Genomic DNA, 18,939 nt, shown 5'->3' on the forward strand with positions numbered 1-18,939 from the left:
CTGCCTCAAGGAACTCCCGTGAGCGAAGAGAACAAGAAACACTATCCAACTGATTACTACAGGTTTTGTAATCAAACTACCTGCTCAGCGGCATGTTGACTAACTGTAATAGTTCGCTCTTTCCAGATGAGAGAGACAGCATCATTCTCACCAAGGCTCATGCATGCTGAGCATAATAGTTAAGATATTACCTACACAACTTTTAAATATAAGACACACATTTAATGGCAGTTTCTGGTTTTATTAAAAAAAAAAGTTGCAAAGCCAGCTAATGTGAACAGGAAGCTCTTTTGTCTTCTTTTTAACAGGAATGCCTCCAAACACATGAAACCGAATAAAACCTCACCAGTTTACACAAAAAAAAAAAAAAAAAAAAAAAAAAAGAAAAAATGAAGTAATTTTTTTAATTCCATAAAGCTAACCTCAGTAAGACGTGTTAGTTACTAATGCAGGTAGCACTGGAGTTGTTTGAACTGTTTGTGTGGTCAATGAACCAGCACTTACATTTTTATTTGATGCAATGTAATGGGACATGGAATTAAAGCAAACTGAGAAACAAAAAAAAAAAAAACAACCAAGCCGCACCCCACACCCCTCCCCCCCAAACCAACAAAACCAACAAACCCAAAACATTACAACTCCATGCCTTTATACCTTGATGTAAGACATTCAATGTCTTCCTGAATTTCTGGGCTCTCTGCTACAAGAAGCAGGCACAATACAGTTCTTGTATCTTAACCATACAAATATTTCAACCAAGAGCTGAACAACTGAACTAGATATTTACAACCATTGATAGAAACCGTTTTCTGCATCTTCCAGTAATTTAAAAAAAAAGTTAACTGTCAATACTGTCAAATCTAGAATGTCTTACTCTAGAGCATCTTTTCCTCCTTTACAGCAAGCTCAACTTAACTTTCCGTTGACCGATCGGCCTATCATTCAGTTCATTAATAGCAGCCATAGCTTCCTCATAATTTGTCATAGCAACAATGGCATCACCTGAAGGTAATCCTTGTTCGTTGTACTGTACAGAAACTGACTCCGGGATCACTCTGTAACCATAGAAAAAATCCAGAATCTCATTAGGAGTAGCTTTAAAAGGTAAATTTTTCAACCGAATAGGAACAACATGCTCAGAACCACCACTGAAATTTGGATCTGGCATAAATCTTCCTTCAGGAAAACCTCCCATTTTATTATTCCCAAACTCCATTCTGCCGAAAGGTTCACTGTCACCACCAAAATCCATGAGGGGTGGTGGACCTCTAAAATCGTTAGGAGGGCACATGAAGTCCTCGGGGGGGTTCCTAAATTCAGAAGGATGCCTGAAGTTTCCAGGGGGACCAAAGGAATGCATAGGTGGCCCTTGTGGTGGCCCAGACGGTGAGCCAACTGGACCTCTGTCATACGGACGTGAATTACCCTGCATTTCATTTGGTGCAGACAATGGTACATTTACACCAAACTTCTGCATCTGGTCTTCAGATATAAGTCTTATTAATACCTCTGTTCCCAAGAATCTCCGACGATTTAAGTTTTCTGCTTTCATGGCTTGTTCTTCAGATTTAAACTTCACTAATGCTTCTCCCAGCCCAACTCCTTTGTCATCATAGAGCAAGTAAATATCATCTTCATCAATGTCAAATCTCTCAAAGAACTTTTGTACTTCAATTTTTGACACATCAAATGGAAAATTCCTTACATAAATGCATGTCTTAGGGCCGGAATGACCTTCCCGATAACTTTTTTCTGGTATGGCCTGTCCAAGATGATCTCTGTCCTGTGATCTTTTCCTCTCACAAGAGTCAATTATTTTCAACATTGACTTTCTTGAAATTGGAAAAATGTAAACAGGACGATTGAGAAGAACCTTTCTGTGACATTCCAAAGCAGCCTGATAATCTCTCTCACTCCTTAACATCACAAAGGCATCCCTAGTCCTCCTCTGATGCTTATCTGTTAGAAGCTTGATCTGTTGGCTGCATATATCCAGGTCAGGAAAAAAATCTCTCAAATCTCTTTTCTCCAGATTAGTAGATAGATTTCTTAAGTGTATGTAATATTCCTGGTTGGGAGACGAACGAGAACGTGTTCTTTGTCTCCTTGGTGATCGTGAATGAGAATGCTTCCTTGAATGCATGTAGCCTGAACTTCTTGGCGAATGGTCTTCACAGAAGAAGTCATCAATTTCATCTGGCATATCCACCCTGCCACCATATTCAATCCACCGTTCCTCTGTAGATGGGCTAATTTCTATGAACCTCTGACCCATGTACTGTCTGTGACGTTTAAGTCCTTCTAAGGCATCACCTGGCGTAGCGAATCTTACCAAGCAATCGCCATTGTTTAAGCCATTGCGATGCTTTATCATAATCACTCCGTCCACATGTAGCCCAGAAAGGAAAGCACGTACTTCATCTTCTGTTGCAGAGTAAGGTATACCACGTAGAAATAAGTAAAGATCATCTGGGTTAAATGGATGACATGCCTTTCTTGACGGATAGTTTGATTTAGGCATACCTATATTACCATGCCTTGCACCATTGGCATGGAAACCAGCCTCCGGATGATTTGGAGGACCATAACCAGGTTTATTCATTCCTTTGGGAAAAGGTGTGACTAAATGCGGCATGTCTCCAACACCAGCACCGTTAGTACCTGTTCTTCTAGAGCCAGCCATATTTTCTCGTCCCCCACGGTCAAATCGTTTCCGGCTCATTTCTATGGTATTCTGCATCTCTGCCTTGCTGCTGAGAAACAGCTCTATGCGCGAGTCCTTGATAAACCCTCCTGAACAGCTCATGGCACGCCGTGCATCTTCATCTGTTGCAAATATAATAAAAGCCTCCCCAATCTCTCCTCCAATAATATGCACACCTCCATCAGGAATATTCAATCCCAAGAAGAAACGACGAATATCTGCAGGACCCGCAACAACAGGAAGCCCCTGTAAACGGATGACTACAGCCATGCTGAGCTCAACCCACAGCAAAAATCACCTGCAGACAAAAAGGTACACATGATAGCACGTCTTTAGTACTCAGCTATTACAGTATCTTAACACTTAAGAAGCTAGGGCCTTTTTAATGAATGTCCTTGTCTCAATCGAGAGAGAAGGTATCAAAAAACTCACAAGTTCACAAAACTGAGATTAAAACAAGATTCACTGAAAGTTCATTAGTCAGAACAATTAGCTGCTCCACCAGCACTTGTGCACAAGTCTATGAATATTCCCTATCCTAGGGGCAACAAAATCCACCTAAGTCACTCCTCACCGTCCACAATACCTAAAGAACACCTAAAGTCTTTCATGGCATAGTTACTGTATGCCAGAAATCCCTGCCCAGTCCTAAGGAACAACAAAAAAAATCCTGTTTATTTTTAAACAGGACGCTTGTGATCGTAACACAGAAAATACTAGATGATAAAAAGAAAAAAGAGTAACTGTATCACTGGAAAATGAAGTAATTCAGCAACAGTGATGACTTTACTACTTTGACAAATTGCTCTACCCAGTGATCAGTTCTGTTCAATAACGTATGTTTTCTCTGCATTCAAAAATGTTGCCTCTTTCATGTAGTCAGAGTATTAACTGCAGCAGCCACATGTACTCGGGAGAGCATATCCTAGCTCCCAGCCACAAGTGCAAGAAAAAAGGCTGAGTACGATCTTGTCACAATACTCAGAAGTGTTAAGCTTTTGGCAGCTTACCTGTTTCTGCTTTGAAGACCTGATAAATTCTGTAAAATCAACTTAACTGTGGAAAGAAAATGAAACATAATTAATGGCTGATATCTGTACTTTGCTTCATATACTGTTCGACACTGCTGCAGCTCATCCTTAACAGTGGCTAATATTAAAGCCAAGCATGTAATGAACCCACAATCTGGGATACTACGAAGAACTCCTTCCATGTCCCAAGATGCTATGCACTGCATTTTCGTGTTTCCAGTTTAGAAGAAAAAAAAATAAAATTACAATTTCAGTTGACTTCTGGAAATGATGAGAGCACGATGAGATTACTTGGTCATCACTGTGCGACAGTGAACTGTTGAAATGAAACACACAGTATATCGCGGGAAAAACTCTCAATTCAGTTATTTCCGGTCCTTGAAAAATGCGTAAAGTCCACCTCAAGGTTACAGGAAGTGTCCATTCTTCTCAAGTCCACCCGCTTTCAAAGTTCCCAACAAGAGTATGCTACTCGCCAGCCCAGCACTGCACTTAATGGACACAGCAGAGACAATCAAATGAAATAAAACCAAAAATATCCAACAAGAAGAAACTTCAGGGAGCACTTCAATTGCAAAGCAAATTTCAGTATTTTCTCTGTATTTTTACTGCCTTTCAAACATAAGAAGAAGAATCACTTTGATAACACCAGCTTAAACCTATCCTGATTTTCACCATTATCTAACACCACACACAGTTCCGCACTCTCAAACACAAGCTTCCTGTGCCAAATGATTACATCCCTTTAAAAAAAAACACACCAAAACACCAAGATTCCAGCGCTCTAACAACTGTTTGTCACTATCCAGTGTACAAACTCCCTGCTCAATAACAAATGCAAAGCACTAGATCCTGATCTACTGATAACAGTAACTATCACTCCACCTGTGTGTTTTGCAAAACAAGAGCAAACCCCAACTTCAGTAACTAATGAATTCTACATCACTTCTACATCAGCACTTCGTAAACACAACGAACTGAAAAAAACCTGCCCACTTAGTAACTTCACTAAAGATCATGTCCTCTCTATTTCTGTGTCGGGTTGACCCCAGCCAACAACCGAGCACCCACACAGCCAATTGTTCGCTCCTTATCCCCACCAGTGGGATGGGGAAGAAAACAGACTTGTGGGTCAAGATGAAGACACTTTATAATCAGTGAAGATGAAAAAAAAAAAAAAAAGTGAAGCAAAGGAAATCACTCATTGCCTCTCACAGGCTGAGTGATGTCCACCCTGCCTCAAATAACAAGCACCTTGGAAGTCAATAAAAAAGTCTCCCACAGAAAAACACAAAATGATCAAACAAAAATCTTCTTCCTCTACCTCAGTTTTTGTTACTAAGCATATTACATGGTATGGAATATCCCTGTGGTCAGTTCGGGTCAGCTGTCCTGCCTGTGTCCCCTCCCGGCATGCTTGCCAGGGTGGCAGAGTAGGGAAAAAAGCAAGCCTTGACACTGTGGATGCACTGTTCAGCCATAGCAAAAGCAACGATGTGTGGCCAACACTTAGCCACAAATCCAAACCACAGAACCATACGGGCCACTATGAAGAACGTTAACTCCATCCCAGCCAGACCCAGTACACGTTATAATGTTATCTTCTCAACAGATGTGAAGACAATGCCAAAAAGCAAGGAGAATTCAGGGGCGGAATTTTCTTACAGGACGTTCGTGTCTTGAAAAAATCAAATCCGCTGCCCTGCTACTTCATGATGTATTTAATCTGTAGTATTTCTGAATTTCATAACTCTGCATTCTCATCCCAATTTTTAAGCAGCATTCGGAACGGATCTCAGTATTTCTTCCATGATAACAGCAAGTTCTCCACGATGTGCCAAGGATGCAATATACAACCTTCAGTGGTGAAAACTAGACACAGCGATTCCAGATCATGATGCAATATTCAAGAAGTCCACAAAGAGAAATGCCAGTTCAAATAAGCAGCTTTTACTGACTGTATACTAACGATCAAGCATTGGTAGAAGGTGCAGACAAGCCATCCAAGAACTTAAAGTGAATTTAAAAAAATCAAACTTAAAGAAGAGTAACTTTCGGGTTGAAAGTGCCACACAAAACTAAGCCCAATTCATTAACTCTGTAAGCACCTCAAAGACCAAGAATTTAAATTATAAGTAATTAACAACTTCATGCCACCAATTTAAAAGCACAGAATTGTGCAGAGTTTTAAGAAATCTTGCATTTTTACCGAATTAACTAGAAAACAGTACTATGCCTATACCTGTACATCCTCTGCGAATTCATAACTTCCCTAGAAAAAAACCTGCAGTTTGTAATCACTGTAGGAAACTATGCCTGCACTACGCTAGTGTTTTTACTGTGATGTAGAGAGATTACATAGCTTGCGTGCAGTCAATATGCAAACTACAACTCTCACAGAACTAACCCAACCGTACAGCTAAACCAATATAATAACTGGGGGATCAGAGAACGAATTATTATCTTAAACCTCTTTAAATAAGCCTTAATAGTCGAAGTAAGCTGTTGCTACCGAGTTTTCACATCGCTGAAGGACGATGCGTGTGAGCTCCGCCGCGGGGCCCGCTACATGGCCGGCGTGAGCAGGACCCGTTTCGAGCGCTGCGAGCTAGAGAAAGCCAGCGAGACGCCCGCAGCGGCCCCTACACCGCTCCAGCCACAGACAAGCCCGGAGGGGCCGAACTGGCCGAAGCCCAGGGCCGCGGGCAGCGAATGGAGAACAGGCAATGAGGGGAAGAGGGTGAGGGGGAGCCCGCGCCGCGCGTGCTCTGGCCCGCCAGTAGTCAGCTGTGGTCTGACCCCGCGGAGAAGCCCGGCCTCGCCACGGTCCCGGGACAGGGCTTAAGGGAGAAAGGTGGTGGGCAGGCAGGCGACATGAAGAGGCCGCGGCCCCGGGAAGGATCGCGCGGCGGTTCCACGAGGGTTAGGCTGCTCGGAATAGGCTCAGGGCGCGACCCCCACGCCGCTGGTTACACGCAGCGTCCCGGGAAACCGGGCGCTCTCCCTCATGCCGTCCACCCACCGGACACGCCGCCAGGACAGGCTCCGCGCCGAGCCCCGCTGCCCGCAGTCCCCGGCACAGCACCACCAAGATGGCGTCCTCCGCCGGCCCCCCACAGCGGTTTGGGACGAGTCCGACCCGCGCCTGCGCCGGGCCCGCCCCCTCCCCCTACGGTTGGACCCGCAGGAGCGCTTCCGGACCCTCTCTCGCAACCCTTTGCGCGCATGCTCCGAACACGCAGCACCACCAAACGCCGCCGGGAGGCGGGGCGGAAAACACGTTCCTCGTGACACTCGCGTCTGCCTCTACGCATGCGTAGCCGCACGCCCGGGGCATTTTAATACGCGTGTGCGCGGGCGGGGTTGATGCCTTGCAGGTTGCGGGCGGGCGCGGTTTGCATGGCGGTGGTGTGAGGCAGGGGTTATGTAGGGGACGGCACCACCGCCGCTTTGGCGTGTATAGCAGTGTCTTCGGCTTCTCTTCTCCGTTAGAGATGGAGGACGAATGGCATCGGGCTATGTCCAGAGAAGGGAAATTACGCTGGTTGCGCAGCTGCAGCTGAGGTAGTTATTTTATCTTGGTGCTTACCCCACCCGCCTTTCCCTTTTAGGTATTTTCCCTGTATTTCTGTGTTTGTTCTGTACTTTTCTGCTCCATTTCAGATAGACAAAGTCTATTATTTATGGTAGGTTTGTAAGCTAAAACGCTAAGTTGTAAATTGGAACTGCTGTTTTGAGAGCAAGGTGTTAAGTTGTGAATCGGGACCGCTTTGGTGACAGCAAGATGAGCCGGTGTAGCCTTGGGGTATATATAAAGCAAGGGTAGCCTAGGAAGATAAGAAAGGAATGACCAAGGCAGATGGGCTGGTTTCTCAAGATGAGAAGCACATCAGAACTAACCTAAAACATAGACACAATTGTGAAGTAACTCACAAGAGTCTTTTCACATGGACAAGCACAGAGCTCAATCGGGGCAAGGCTATCAAAGACCACCAGAAACCCACTGAGACCACCACTTAGCAAGAAAACTGTATGTGTAATTAAAATGCAAATATTGCAGTTAGTTCCACGAAATCCAATGTAATACATTTCCCGTAAAGGTTGTAAACACGCATGAGTTTGTTGGATATATGGATGCTGCCTGTAGACTCCAGGTGTGCTCACCTTTGCAAAATGATTTGCATGTGTGCCCAGCACAGCAATAAAGAATGCCTGCTTTGTAAAACTCCAAATTGAATCTTAAAGAGAGATTCTTAGACCGTCTTTTGCGGTAACAAATTCACCTAGTAACTCAGCCTTTAAAAACTCATTGAACCCCGCAGAAGAAATCCAATGAGGAGTAACCCATTTGGCATAATGCAGAGCGGCTTCCAAGCAATGCTAGTAGAGAAAATCGTAATTGGTGGGTCACACACAAGAAAGTGGCTGTAAGGGATTAATTAAAACCCAGGACGTTAAGTGCCCTGCAAGCTTTTCGTAATACTTGAGGGAAAGTGAGCAGGAGCATCTTGGCAGGTAAGAAAGGCAACGGAATAACTTCGGCTGCGCACCCGTTCTTCAAGGTATTGTGTGTGTTTGCCTTGTTACCAGTTTCCTCTCGGCAGGGGAAAGCAACACACACACGTTACGTTAGTACTGAGCACCGTCTAACTGGTTTAGAGATGAGGCACCAGAAAGCACAGACCAGACCTCTGACTTCTTCCCTCCGATCTCGTCCCCCTCACCAGGCAGACACTCTCCTCTCCGCCGCACTACCCCGCTCTGAGCCGCTGGACCGTTTCTAACCCACACTCCACATCCGCCCGGAGCCTCTGCCCTCCTCGCCCCGCCCGCCCTCCGCCCCTCACGGCCGCGTCGCCTCCGCCCGCCGCCCGTCGTGCTACCGCCTGCCGGCCGAGGCGCCCCGTGGTAGCTATGGCGACGCCGTGGCGGTGGGCCGCCGCGCTGCTCCTGGCCGTGTCGGCCGCGCTGCCGCCCGTCCGGGGCTTCTCCCTCCCGCTGCAGCGACCCGCGGACTGCGGCGGCGACCGCTACTTCGACATCTCCCGCCTGGCCTGCGCTCCCTGCGGAGCCCACCAGCGACCGAGCGCCGGCGGTGAGCCACCCGGGGCGGGGGGGGCCGGGCTGCGCGGGGCCCTGCGCCGAAATCCACCCTCCGGCAGCGGGCGGTGTCGGATCGGGGCTCGGGGTTTAGCGGTAGAACAGCAGTCCTCGGGGCGAGGGTGGAAGGGCGGAGAGCCCGCCAAGACACAAGTGTCGGCAGCACAGCTTTGGTTCCTGTGTCCGAAATAGATCCCAGAGAAGCGTCTGGCTTTTTATAGAGATACGTCCCAGAGAAACGTATTTTTAATAATGTCTCGTTCCTCAGGCATTTGTATAGTTATAGGTGTTCACACTTTTATGAGCAGAATTCCATAGGGAGCTTCCATGACTTTAAACTCCTTGACAAAGCTTGAATGTCTGAGATGTTAAGTGTCTGAGATTTTCAGGCTCTGCACATACTAATCCGAGTCCCATGTTTAGAGCATTATACAACACACCTTGACAGTAGTAAATGAAAAGTACAGGTGATAGTTTGCTTTCGGTAAGAGGTAAGATGGTATCATAGTGTCTGTCTTTCATAAATACACAGCACGGAAGAATTGGGAGTTAAGTGTTGTGTGTACAGAAACAAATTTGAGACAAAGAGCCAACAGCACCTCTCTTCAGAAGTGGTACTTCAGTCAGATGCACTGATCTGGATGGCTGTGTTAACCGCTGCGGTGTAAAAGCTGGTCACCTCTTACACCACCATTGTGGCATCTTAAAAGAGTAACCCTTTGCAGAAAAATGTGCTGCAGTAGTTTTCAGACCTGCTGATAGTGTGAGTGTCTAGATCCAGAACTCCCTTTTAGACTTGAATCTAACTAGAGAGGATGGTCTAAGAATGACACCGTGGCAGGATTTAAAGGGGCAGGTTATAGCTCCTATTAGAGCAGCTGATAGAGCTTAGTTTTAAAAAACCCATAATAAAACAAGGTCTTTTCCACCCTGGTTTACAAGTCAACCTAATACTGCTTTCCTAAAACATCTGTGTACATACTGTAACATGAACATTTTTTTTTTTTAAAGCACGATGGTTTTCATACACATCTCACGTATTTTATTCATCCATCTGATCATTTGTATTGATCTCTTGAGGACAATAGCAGTTCTTAGTATTTTCTGGAAAAAAAAGTTATATATAGATTAAAAGTGTGTTTGTTGGTTGTTTTTTTTTTTTTCAGGTAGTTCATGTGTATGTCAGCCAGGATACAGGATGGTTTCTAGTAATGGGGGGTCCTCTGTTGCTTGTGAAAAATGCCCAGAAAATATGGTAAGTATTCAACTTTTAATACTTTGTCATAATGATAATGCTTTTATAATTTTAAATTTCCTCCTGACTGCAAGTTATTTTTATGAATTAAAATTACTTTGCACGTTAGTCTTTGCTTGGAGTTTTAAAGACCATGCTTTTAGGTAGATTTTTTTTCTTCTTTAGAAGTGTTTATTGCTATTATGATGCAATTTTTTTCATATAAATGTGGCCCCCACAGACAAGGTAAGAGTATTTTTAATTTTTAATTCCCCTCCACTGCTTTTCTGCTTCATGTTATGTTATTCTTGCCCAGACAACACTGTTTTATAGAAAGCCAAAGATGTTTTTCAGCTCCTAGGCATCTTACTTGATTATTTATATAAATCCTATTATCATAATACTTACAGACCCTGATACTTTATCTTTTTACTTCAAAATGAGCTGCTACTATTATGTTACTTTCATTACATCTATCTTTGTAGTTTGGCCAGTTCTTTCTACTTTTCTTGGCAAATCAGGCTGTAATTTTGGATTATATTCACAGCATTGAGACAGTGGCACCAGGCTTAACCAGCTTTTTCCCACTATAGTAAATAAAGAAATATTTTTTCTCCAGCAATAAACAACTTTTCAAGGTGGAAACCTTCCTGATAACTTCTTTCTCTCCAGTAACCATAGAAGAAATCTGAAGAGACCATCTTAGTTGTGTAAGTTAAATGTCTAATGTGTAATGGAAGTTAATTTCTCTCTTCTTTCCATCTTCCTGTTATGTTAGACAAAGACGTTAGACAAAATACGTTGGCTTTTTGATCATTCTGCTGTTTCTTCCCTGTAATGGTGGCATTTGTCATTGATCCTATGGGAAGCCTTATGCAAAGATAAAATTATATTCATGGAGAAGGGAATAATGTCAGTATCACCTGAAGATTAGCAGTTATCTCCATTTTCCTCATTGATTTTAATCTGTAGTGCAGCTACTTCATTGCATAAAGTAAGTGTAGATGTTTGGGTACGTGCAAAATTCCATGCAGTTATATAAGCCGCTTCCCTTAAAACCTCTCCATTTCTATTACTTCTGTATATTTATATGCAAATAGTCTATTTATACACTGTCATGTTTATTGATATTTTTTTCCCAGTGTAGAACCTCTGTTGGTTCTTTTTTAAACTTCTACTTTTAATCAACTCTTATCTTGACTAAAGGGTGTTAGCTCATGGGTTCAGAGAATCTTGACACTTTATTTTAGCCTATGTCTGCATATGAGTGACTTTTGCCAGGTTGTTCAGCCTTTTCTTAGTCTTTAAAGGCTTCGTGAATGTTACTGATGCTGTTGTATCTGAACACATTTTCTAGTTAATAACAGCTGGACCAGCCGTTCTTCACAGATATTGGGTGATGTGTGTATTTTTAAAAAATATAATAGTTTTACATTTTATTTTAGACTGGAGTTACTCAAGATGGTTGGAATTGTATTACTTGCCCTAAAGGTCTGACTTCAGAAGGAACATGTAAATGCCCCAATAATGAAATATTAGGTAAGAAATATATGCAGGTTATATTAGTGCTTGTTTTAGATATTTGAGTTTATGAAGACATGCTCTTCTAATAAAGAAGAAAGGAAATTTAACATATGTTTACATATCTAATGTAAAGATTCAACATTCCTTTTGATCTTAAACCTCATTCCTGAAAGGCAGCAGATAAATCTGTACCATTGCTCATTGCAATAAAAACTGTTAATGCAAACATTCAAAAAATAAATACTAACGTATTACTTCCTTTAAGCTTGTTGGCACTAGGTGGAGGCGTTAAAATTGGAATAAAACCAATGTCAATGTAGACTAAGAAAAAACGTTGAAATATTTTGAAGTATTTAATACATCGGTACGTTGCAGTACAGGAATTACATATATATGAGTATGTGGAACAGAATAGCCAGAGCAAGTCAAGCAAACTATTGTGCGATAATATTGGTGGATTTCATGCCTCCCTGAGATACAGGCATGTATTTCTGATTTCCTGCAATCTGCTTCCCTGTATCTGTGCCTCTTACTTGATGATCTCTAATAGTTGCAGGTGAATTTAGTGGACACAGAAAATTAATTTTAATATTAACTTTAGTGTCTGCATTAACTTAAATTTTTGCTTATCTAGCACAGTAAAAACCTAACAGCAAAGTATAATTTTCATCAAGGGTATGAAGCAAATAAGCTCTTGGAAGGTCTAGTTTTCCTTATTTTCAAAGACACAGCATGGAAAAGGCTTTCTGTGTGCCTGTAAGTTTTTGAATAAGTATTACTAATGTCCACTTTGGTTACATTTCTAACAGAGTGTACTTGAGAATGACTGTTTTCCAGCTCATTAAAAGAGTGAATACCAATCATTTCCCTTAAGCTTTCAAGACATTATGATGAAATAGTGAGGGCTGATTCTGTAATTTAACATGCAGAAAGAACATTAGTTTTGTAATTATTTTATGGTTTTGTTGGGGTTTTTGGTAGGGTTTTTTTAATAATTAGACTGGAAATCTTTTGCCAAATGATTTAATTGCTGGAAGATGCCATTTTGAAACTTTGAATTTGTGACATTTGCATGAATAATTTCAGATTAATATTAAAATTACTTTTTTTTTTTCCCAGTAGTTTGTGAACTTGACATTTGAGTTTTAGCTTTGCAGTGAAGCCTTGGTTTGATATTTGGTTCCGAATAAATAAAAAAGAACAGCATAACTAGACATGAAATACTGCTTTTCTCATTGAAACTAAATTGCATATGCATAGCTATAAACGATGCACCTATGCATATATGAATGTGCATTTATAGTAGATGTCATTTGCAACTTTGCTCTTTTTTTTTTTAATAAACTCTTTACATTTATTTTAGATCTGCATAGACACATTTTCACACTTTTCTTAATGTCTGTGGCATACTGTGTGTCATGCAGTTTTATCACAGTTGAGTTTATTTTCCACCTAGTGGAAAGAAGTATCGATGGCATTTTGCTTGATGAAGCATTGTGCTTACATTGTAATGGAAGTGAGCAATCCTTCTCTGCTTCAGATGAGTCAGGAAATAGGTGAGTATCTTTTGCCTTTTGTAATGATAAACTAGAACGTTTTTGTTCTTTTTAAATGGGTATTCTTGAGGAACAGCCTGTATCCTTAGGCTTAAAAGCAGTGAATTAATTTGTAATCCTCAAGCCTCAAACAGTATGCTTTGTGTTCACTGATGACCAGCGGTTTGGTTAGTTGGTTTTGCTTTAGTGTGACTAAAAAGATTTGGATTGAAACAGCAGAAACAGAATTCTTATTTTGGTAATTAACTATTTCATTTCTATTTCACTGACAGGAGAAATAAATCAGTTATGTGTTCTGGATTTCAGTTTGAACTAGTGAAGATGCTGACGGTGTTTTCATGCATACTATGTAATCAGCTCTCACTAAGTAGTAAATCTCATACTTAACTACATTTTAAGTGCATGCTTCGTGTTTGTGATCCATAGGTGTGTAAGATGTGAACAAACATTCATCAATGCAAGCAAGTCTTGTGACTGCAGCAGCCCAAACATTTTAGTAAGTCTTAAGAATGCTTCTTGTATAAAGCTCAGAAAAAGAAAAGTTACGTTGACAATCTAGTTTTCCATTATTTTTTTACTTTTTTTTTTTTAGACTGGTGGGCTGTGTTTCAGTGCTGGTGAAAACTTACCCCCAAAGGGAGTTGCAACTGTTCGTTTTGCGCAGCTGGTAAGTGTGTATCTTCTAAACATTTTCAAGCTACCCTATTGTTTCCTTTCAGTAAGCCTTCTACCTTCAGTTCTTGAAAAACAAATGTGATTTGTTGTCTGATCATGGTGATTTCAAGGTAGCTTGCATCCAGATAGAGTGTAGACTTGTAGACCAGGCAAGTATTGTTCTGATGAAATATGTTTAAGAAAATTCACACCCTCTGGAAAATTGAAAAGGTGAAGTAATTTACATGAATTTAATATCAAAAACAGTATCATATGGTCTATTGCATGATATGTATTTAAAACACACTCTTGTATCAGAAAAACAGGAGGAATTTTTCTCTCCTTTTTTTTCATGTGTAAAATGGGTATTCATGTAAAATCTGTGAAAGAAGATACAGGAATTGAAAGGACATTTTTAGTTTTCAGACAGATAGAACCAATAGAAGAAAATGGATACATGCAGTTTGAGGTTGTGTTTGAAATTTTTGACCATCTTGAATTGGCTAATGAGTGGAAATATGTTCTGTTGAGAAGAATTAAGGTGTTTTCTTTGTTATAGCTAATGAACTTCTATTAGTTGTCAGATCTGCTCACAGGACCGTTTTCCAAGTAGTTCTGAACTGAGGAAATGCTATGTGGCTAATAAATGTAGTTTGTTCTTAACTGAATTAATGTTAAAGACTGCTGCTTGAAACAAAGCAAAAGGCAGTCTTGCACTTTCCTGATAGCAAACGTTGGTCTGGCTTTCTGAAAATGACATCTTCTAAATAATATTTTATTGAAAAAAAAGTCTTTTCAGTTGCTCGCTGTATGTACAAAAGCTGTGTTTAGTTCACATATGAATAGATACAAAAAACAGGCTGTGAAATAATTAATTTGGCAAATTTGGCCCTGAATTAAATTTACCACCAAGTCAACACCTTATCCTTGAAATTGTTGGTACTTCCCTTCTACGGTAAAGAAAGCTCCTTCAAATCTTAAATAATTCTGCTCTTTTTCTATATATTTTGCCTGATTCAGTGACATGAAAGAAATTACTGCATTATGGCTGTGTTTTGAACAGAGCTGATTTGATTGAGATATTTACAAACAATAGAAAGCTCTTTGAAAAAATAAGTAGCATCTTTTAGCTGGTGAAGTTTTCCAGACTGTTATGTTATGGATATATTGTTCTGAACACAGAAAATGAAGCAATTCCCTATTTGCAGGGTATAACACTGACATCAGCGTGGTTTCTGAAAAACCTGCAGTCCTCAGCCTCTGCCTGTTGGGTGAGTTTTGTCAATGTGTGCAGTTTGACTTTTATACAGAAGTCATACTCTGTATGAAAGCATGACACTTTAATTTTTGGAATTTAGCTTGCCTATTTTTAAACACTTTTGAGATGACAGTAGATGAGAAAGAAGTATATATACAGACTGTTTAGAATGAATATTGAGTGCTAGTCAATGTTAATGAAAATCTTCAGGGTTGGAATCTTCATAAGGTGAATGGTGCTAAAGAAGAAATCCTGCAATAGTCAGTAGGTATGTGAACTGTCATTGGGTCTATCCAGTAAGGGATCACTCAGAAAACTGACTTCTTACATATTCACTGTTGATTGGCAGCTGGTCTTTACCTCTTTCTTGGCTTTCAGTTAGTTATTTTGGTTTGTGATGTAGAAGGATAATCACACAACCATCCTTTCTAGCTTTTCTTTGCTTTTTGTATGCAAATGTTACTTACCATTATGTTGCTCTGGGTGGTGGTAAGCAGGGGTTCGAAGAGTGGTTGCAGCAACAGATTCATGCACGCTTGTGAAGGAGATATGCCTCACTCTGCCTCCTTTTTGTGAACTGTTACCATACATGCTTGTTTTTTCATCTGTATTCCTCTCCTCAAAGTCAGATTTTAACTTCTCAGGCCTTACCTTTCCTCCCAGTACATCATGACTCAAAGGGTTACTTGTCCTACAGGTGTATAAGGATCACAACAGTGGATTTGCAGAATTCCATAATACACAGGCAGACATAGTCCTTATTTCCTACATTTCCTTATTACAGATTACTACAAATTATTAATAGTAAAGTGAGTATACTTACGATTAATAAAGCAGGTATGTATGTATTCCAATGGGAGCAGCAATCAATAGCAGCAGCAAGCATATATTTCGGTATTACAAGTTACCACAGAAGTATTGTTAGTAAAGCAGCAAATACACTTATGATCAATTAGCTATATGTGTGCCTACATATATATATATTACTCAAAATAGTTCCAGTACATTGGTTACCCATCCACTCTCAGGAGTGGGCCCTGACTTCAGGGGTGCTGGCTGAAAGTAATGTGCAACTGCTGATCATACCCACAGAAGGCAGTAGGTGGTGGCAAGTTAACACTAGTGCAGTGATGACTGCACACAGATGCCAGGCCTCACTTCTGCCTATCACACAGCAGCGTTTGTTTACCAGAACTGAAGAGTGGTATAAGTACAACATAGTTTAGGAAGAGCAGGCTGGAAAAAGTACTAAAACTGGAAATAAGATACTTACGATATGTGCAACTACTGTTGTTGGTCTTTGATGGAGTCATCTTTGTCATAAAGCCTAAGTGGTATTAAACATTTTGATTCATACTTTGTTTTCTAAATGAACTGATTTCATGCCACCATTTGCAGACCTATAAAATATGGCACCTGAATAGCTGGGAGAAAATATTAGGTGTTGACATAAAGAAATTACTTTCAAGTAAAAATGAAGGTTTAGGAATGGCTTATTAAAAAAACATCAATTTTATGACTGCATCACTGAAAGAAGGGTTAAATAAATACTTTTCTGTGTTCTTGTGTTTTTCCACTGCAGTTGTACTCTAACCTAACAGCATGCCAAGCTCTTGGAAATATGTGTGTGATGGGCATGAACTCACTGGGTTACTCAAGTACTGATGCCTGTGGTTTATTTCAGTATATTTATGTCAATTCAGCAAGACTTGGCGTTGCTCATTCAATAGCCTTCTGGTAAGTTACTTTTGCCATAACTTTTGGTCTTTAATAGTATTTTATGGAAATTATTATTCTAAATGTTCTTTGATGCAAAACATGTTTCTTCAGAGAAAACATTGTAATTCTTTTCAGGAGGCATAATCTTCCGTGGCTATATTACGGTGATCGACCAGGATTAGCATCTCAAGTGCTTGAGGCAAACAATTTCCCTACAATCTTCAGTTTTAAAGGAACAGATAAGGTAGGTGTTGGGTAGTAGACATTGGGAAGGTGACATTAGGAAGAGGACATAATCACATAAAGAGGTTTAGATTTGTTACAGATGTGACTATACAAAAGGTAATTTTTAGGCAGTTAGTGTAACAGAACTCAGTGTGAGATATTATGGAAGAGGAAGGCAGTATTTATGTGAAAAATCTCTAGGTGAGGTGATTTTACTGACTTGCACTCATTCACTCACACATTTGCTTTGCTCACGCTCTCATACCCACATTTGCATAATGCTAAGATGTACATTTCAATTAAAAATATTATGGTTAAAAATAATAAATACAAATTAATAAAAATATTACTGTTACAAATCTCTACAAGCGAAGTTGTATCAGAGATGGATTCAGTCTATTACTCCAGCCTTTTCCTCCTCCTACAGTGAATTAGGTGGGAAAAAAAAAAAAAAAAAAGAAAAGGCAAAAGAGAAGAGGAAAAACAATCATTTCAATGTTAACAAAGCTGATATCCATCCCTTGCAGGGATGAACTGCTTAAGTAGCTTGTTAACTGGCACAGTTTTAAGACAGAATAAAACAGTAAATCAAATAGTTATGTGTGTTATTTTACAGATTTGTTGAAAAAATAGAATAGCTGGGATGGTTTATTCAAGTTAAACTAATCACAGAAAGTAAGTAGTGTAGTGATAACCTGTTTGCCAGTTACGCCTCCAAATTCATCTTCAGTTTTCTTACTGTCTCAAAAATAAAATAATAAGGCTTTTTTTAGCCACATTCTAAAAGGTTGTGTTTTAAATTAAACAGTGTTGCAATGCAGCAGTTGTTTTATCAACTAAAATACTTACTGTTCTTCCTTACACTTAAATTCCTGGAAGCCCTCAAGATCCTAGCCTGGTATACATTAGAAGTCTGCATAGATTTCTGTGATTTTCATAGATATCTGTGTCGACATTCCTTTGGGACTTTTTCCATGTCACCAGTGAAACTGTAGAAGAATGGTAAAGTGTGGGGTTTTTTAAAAAATAAACCACCAAAACTGAGATTAAAAACATAAAATCAAAGGAGGAAAAAAATGCAGCATTTTGCTGAAAGTTTTAGGGAAGCATGAAGCCATGAGGCAACAGTCCCTAACATTATTTTTGTCCACTTTATAGCCGTTTCATTGTTTATCATTTTTCATCATCAGGATGTAAAGCTGCAATTTATTGCAGCCTCATTTGATGCTGCAGGAAACTTTCTTAAATGGCAAAGTTTGGAAGGAGGCATCTTGCAGGTATGTTTGATTTAAATTATCTTTTGTTGATACTATAACATTCTGATTGCCTTTAGCCAAACTGAGACAAAAGCCAAGATTTTGGTTACTACACTAGTGACAGTTCATAACTATAGAGCTAGAATAGCCCTTGATTCTTGCTCACAATGATCTTCATAAAATCAAAAGTATAAATTCAGCAACTTTTCCTTCATCTATTGGACCAATATAAATTTGGCAGATTGAAAAGCTCTGAAAAACATCACTAGTCCTTCAGAACTAAAAATATCTTTCTTCCATTCAGTATACAGTTACCCATGTGCAGTTACAGTCACTCCTTTTTCTCTTGTGGAAAAAAGTGTACTTTAGTTCCCAGTCCACAGGTGTTTGTAGATGGTACTATGAGTATGTCCCTATTAGATGCTACCAGCTGTTTTCACACATTATGGGCATGCCAAGCAAATCAATGGTTATGTCACTGTCGAGAGAGGTAGGAAAACTGGTCTACCACCCCATTTTCTTTCAGTTCTCTTGGAATATTTTGTTTGCTAATTTCTTTCGGGCTTTTATATAAAATGAACACTTTGGGCAGCATCTGCCTGGCTTTTTCATAACAAAAAGTTATAAAAGCTTGCTGGGATGCTTTATGTAGAGTGGTGAACACTGGCTGAAAAATTC

The 18,939-nt window shown here is 40.2% G+C and overlaps 2 protein-coding genes across 2 annotated transcripts in view; one reads left to right on the forward strand and one right to left on the reverse strand.

The window, feature by feature from the left end:
* Positions 1-605: 605 nt before the first annotated feature.
* Positions 606-6,844, reverse strand: RBM12B (RNA binding motif protein 12B). Its single transcript, XM_065668586.1, has 3 exons — positions 6,758-6,844; positions 3,715-3,760; positions 606-3,002 (listed from the first exon to the last, which is right to left on the reverse strand). The coding sequence occupies exon 3, from the start codon at positions 2,972-2,974 to the stop codon at positions 896-898; it is 2,079 nt and encodes a 692-aa protein (XP_065524658.1). The 5' UTR covers positions 2,975-3,002; positions 3,715-3,760; positions 6,758-6,844; the 3' UTR covers positions 606-895.
* Positions 6,845-7,131: 287 nt separating this feature from the next.
* Positions 7,132-18,939, forward strand: part of TMEM67 (transmembrane protein 67) — a 32,449-nt gene continuing 20,641 nt past the window's right edge. The window contains exons 1-11 of the mRNA XM_065668585.1: positions 7,132-7,299; positions 8,463-8,830; positions 10,002-10,090; positions 11,515-11,608; positions 13,050-13,149; positions 13,576-13,645; positions 13,742-13,816; positions 15,012-15,074; positions 16,644-16,798; positions 16,916-17,024; positions 18,196-18,282. Coding sequence (XP_065524657.1) covers positions 7,241-7,299; positions 8,463-8,830; positions 10,002-10,090; positions 11,515-11,608; positions 13,050-13,149; positions 13,576-13,645; positions 13,742-13,816; positions 15,012-15,074; positions 16,644-16,798; positions 16,916-17,024; positions 18,196-18,282 — 1,269 coding nt within the window. The 5' untranslated portion in view covers positions 7,132-7,240. The remainder of the gene's footprint in view (positions 7,300-8,462; positions 8,831-10,001; positions 10,091-11,514; positions 11,609-13,049; positions 13,150-13,575; positions 13,646-13,741; positions 13,817-15,011; positions 15,075-16,643; positions 16,799-16,915; positions 17,025-18,195; positions 18,283-18,939) is intronic.

This window comes from Lathamus discolor, chromosome 2, assembly GCF_037157495.1.
Source record: "Lathamus discolor isolate bLatDis1 chromosome 2, bLatDis1.hap1, whole genome shotgun sequence".
Lineage (NCBI taxonomy): Eukaryota > Metazoa > Chordata > Aves > Psittaciformes > Psittacidae > Lathamus > Lathamus discolor.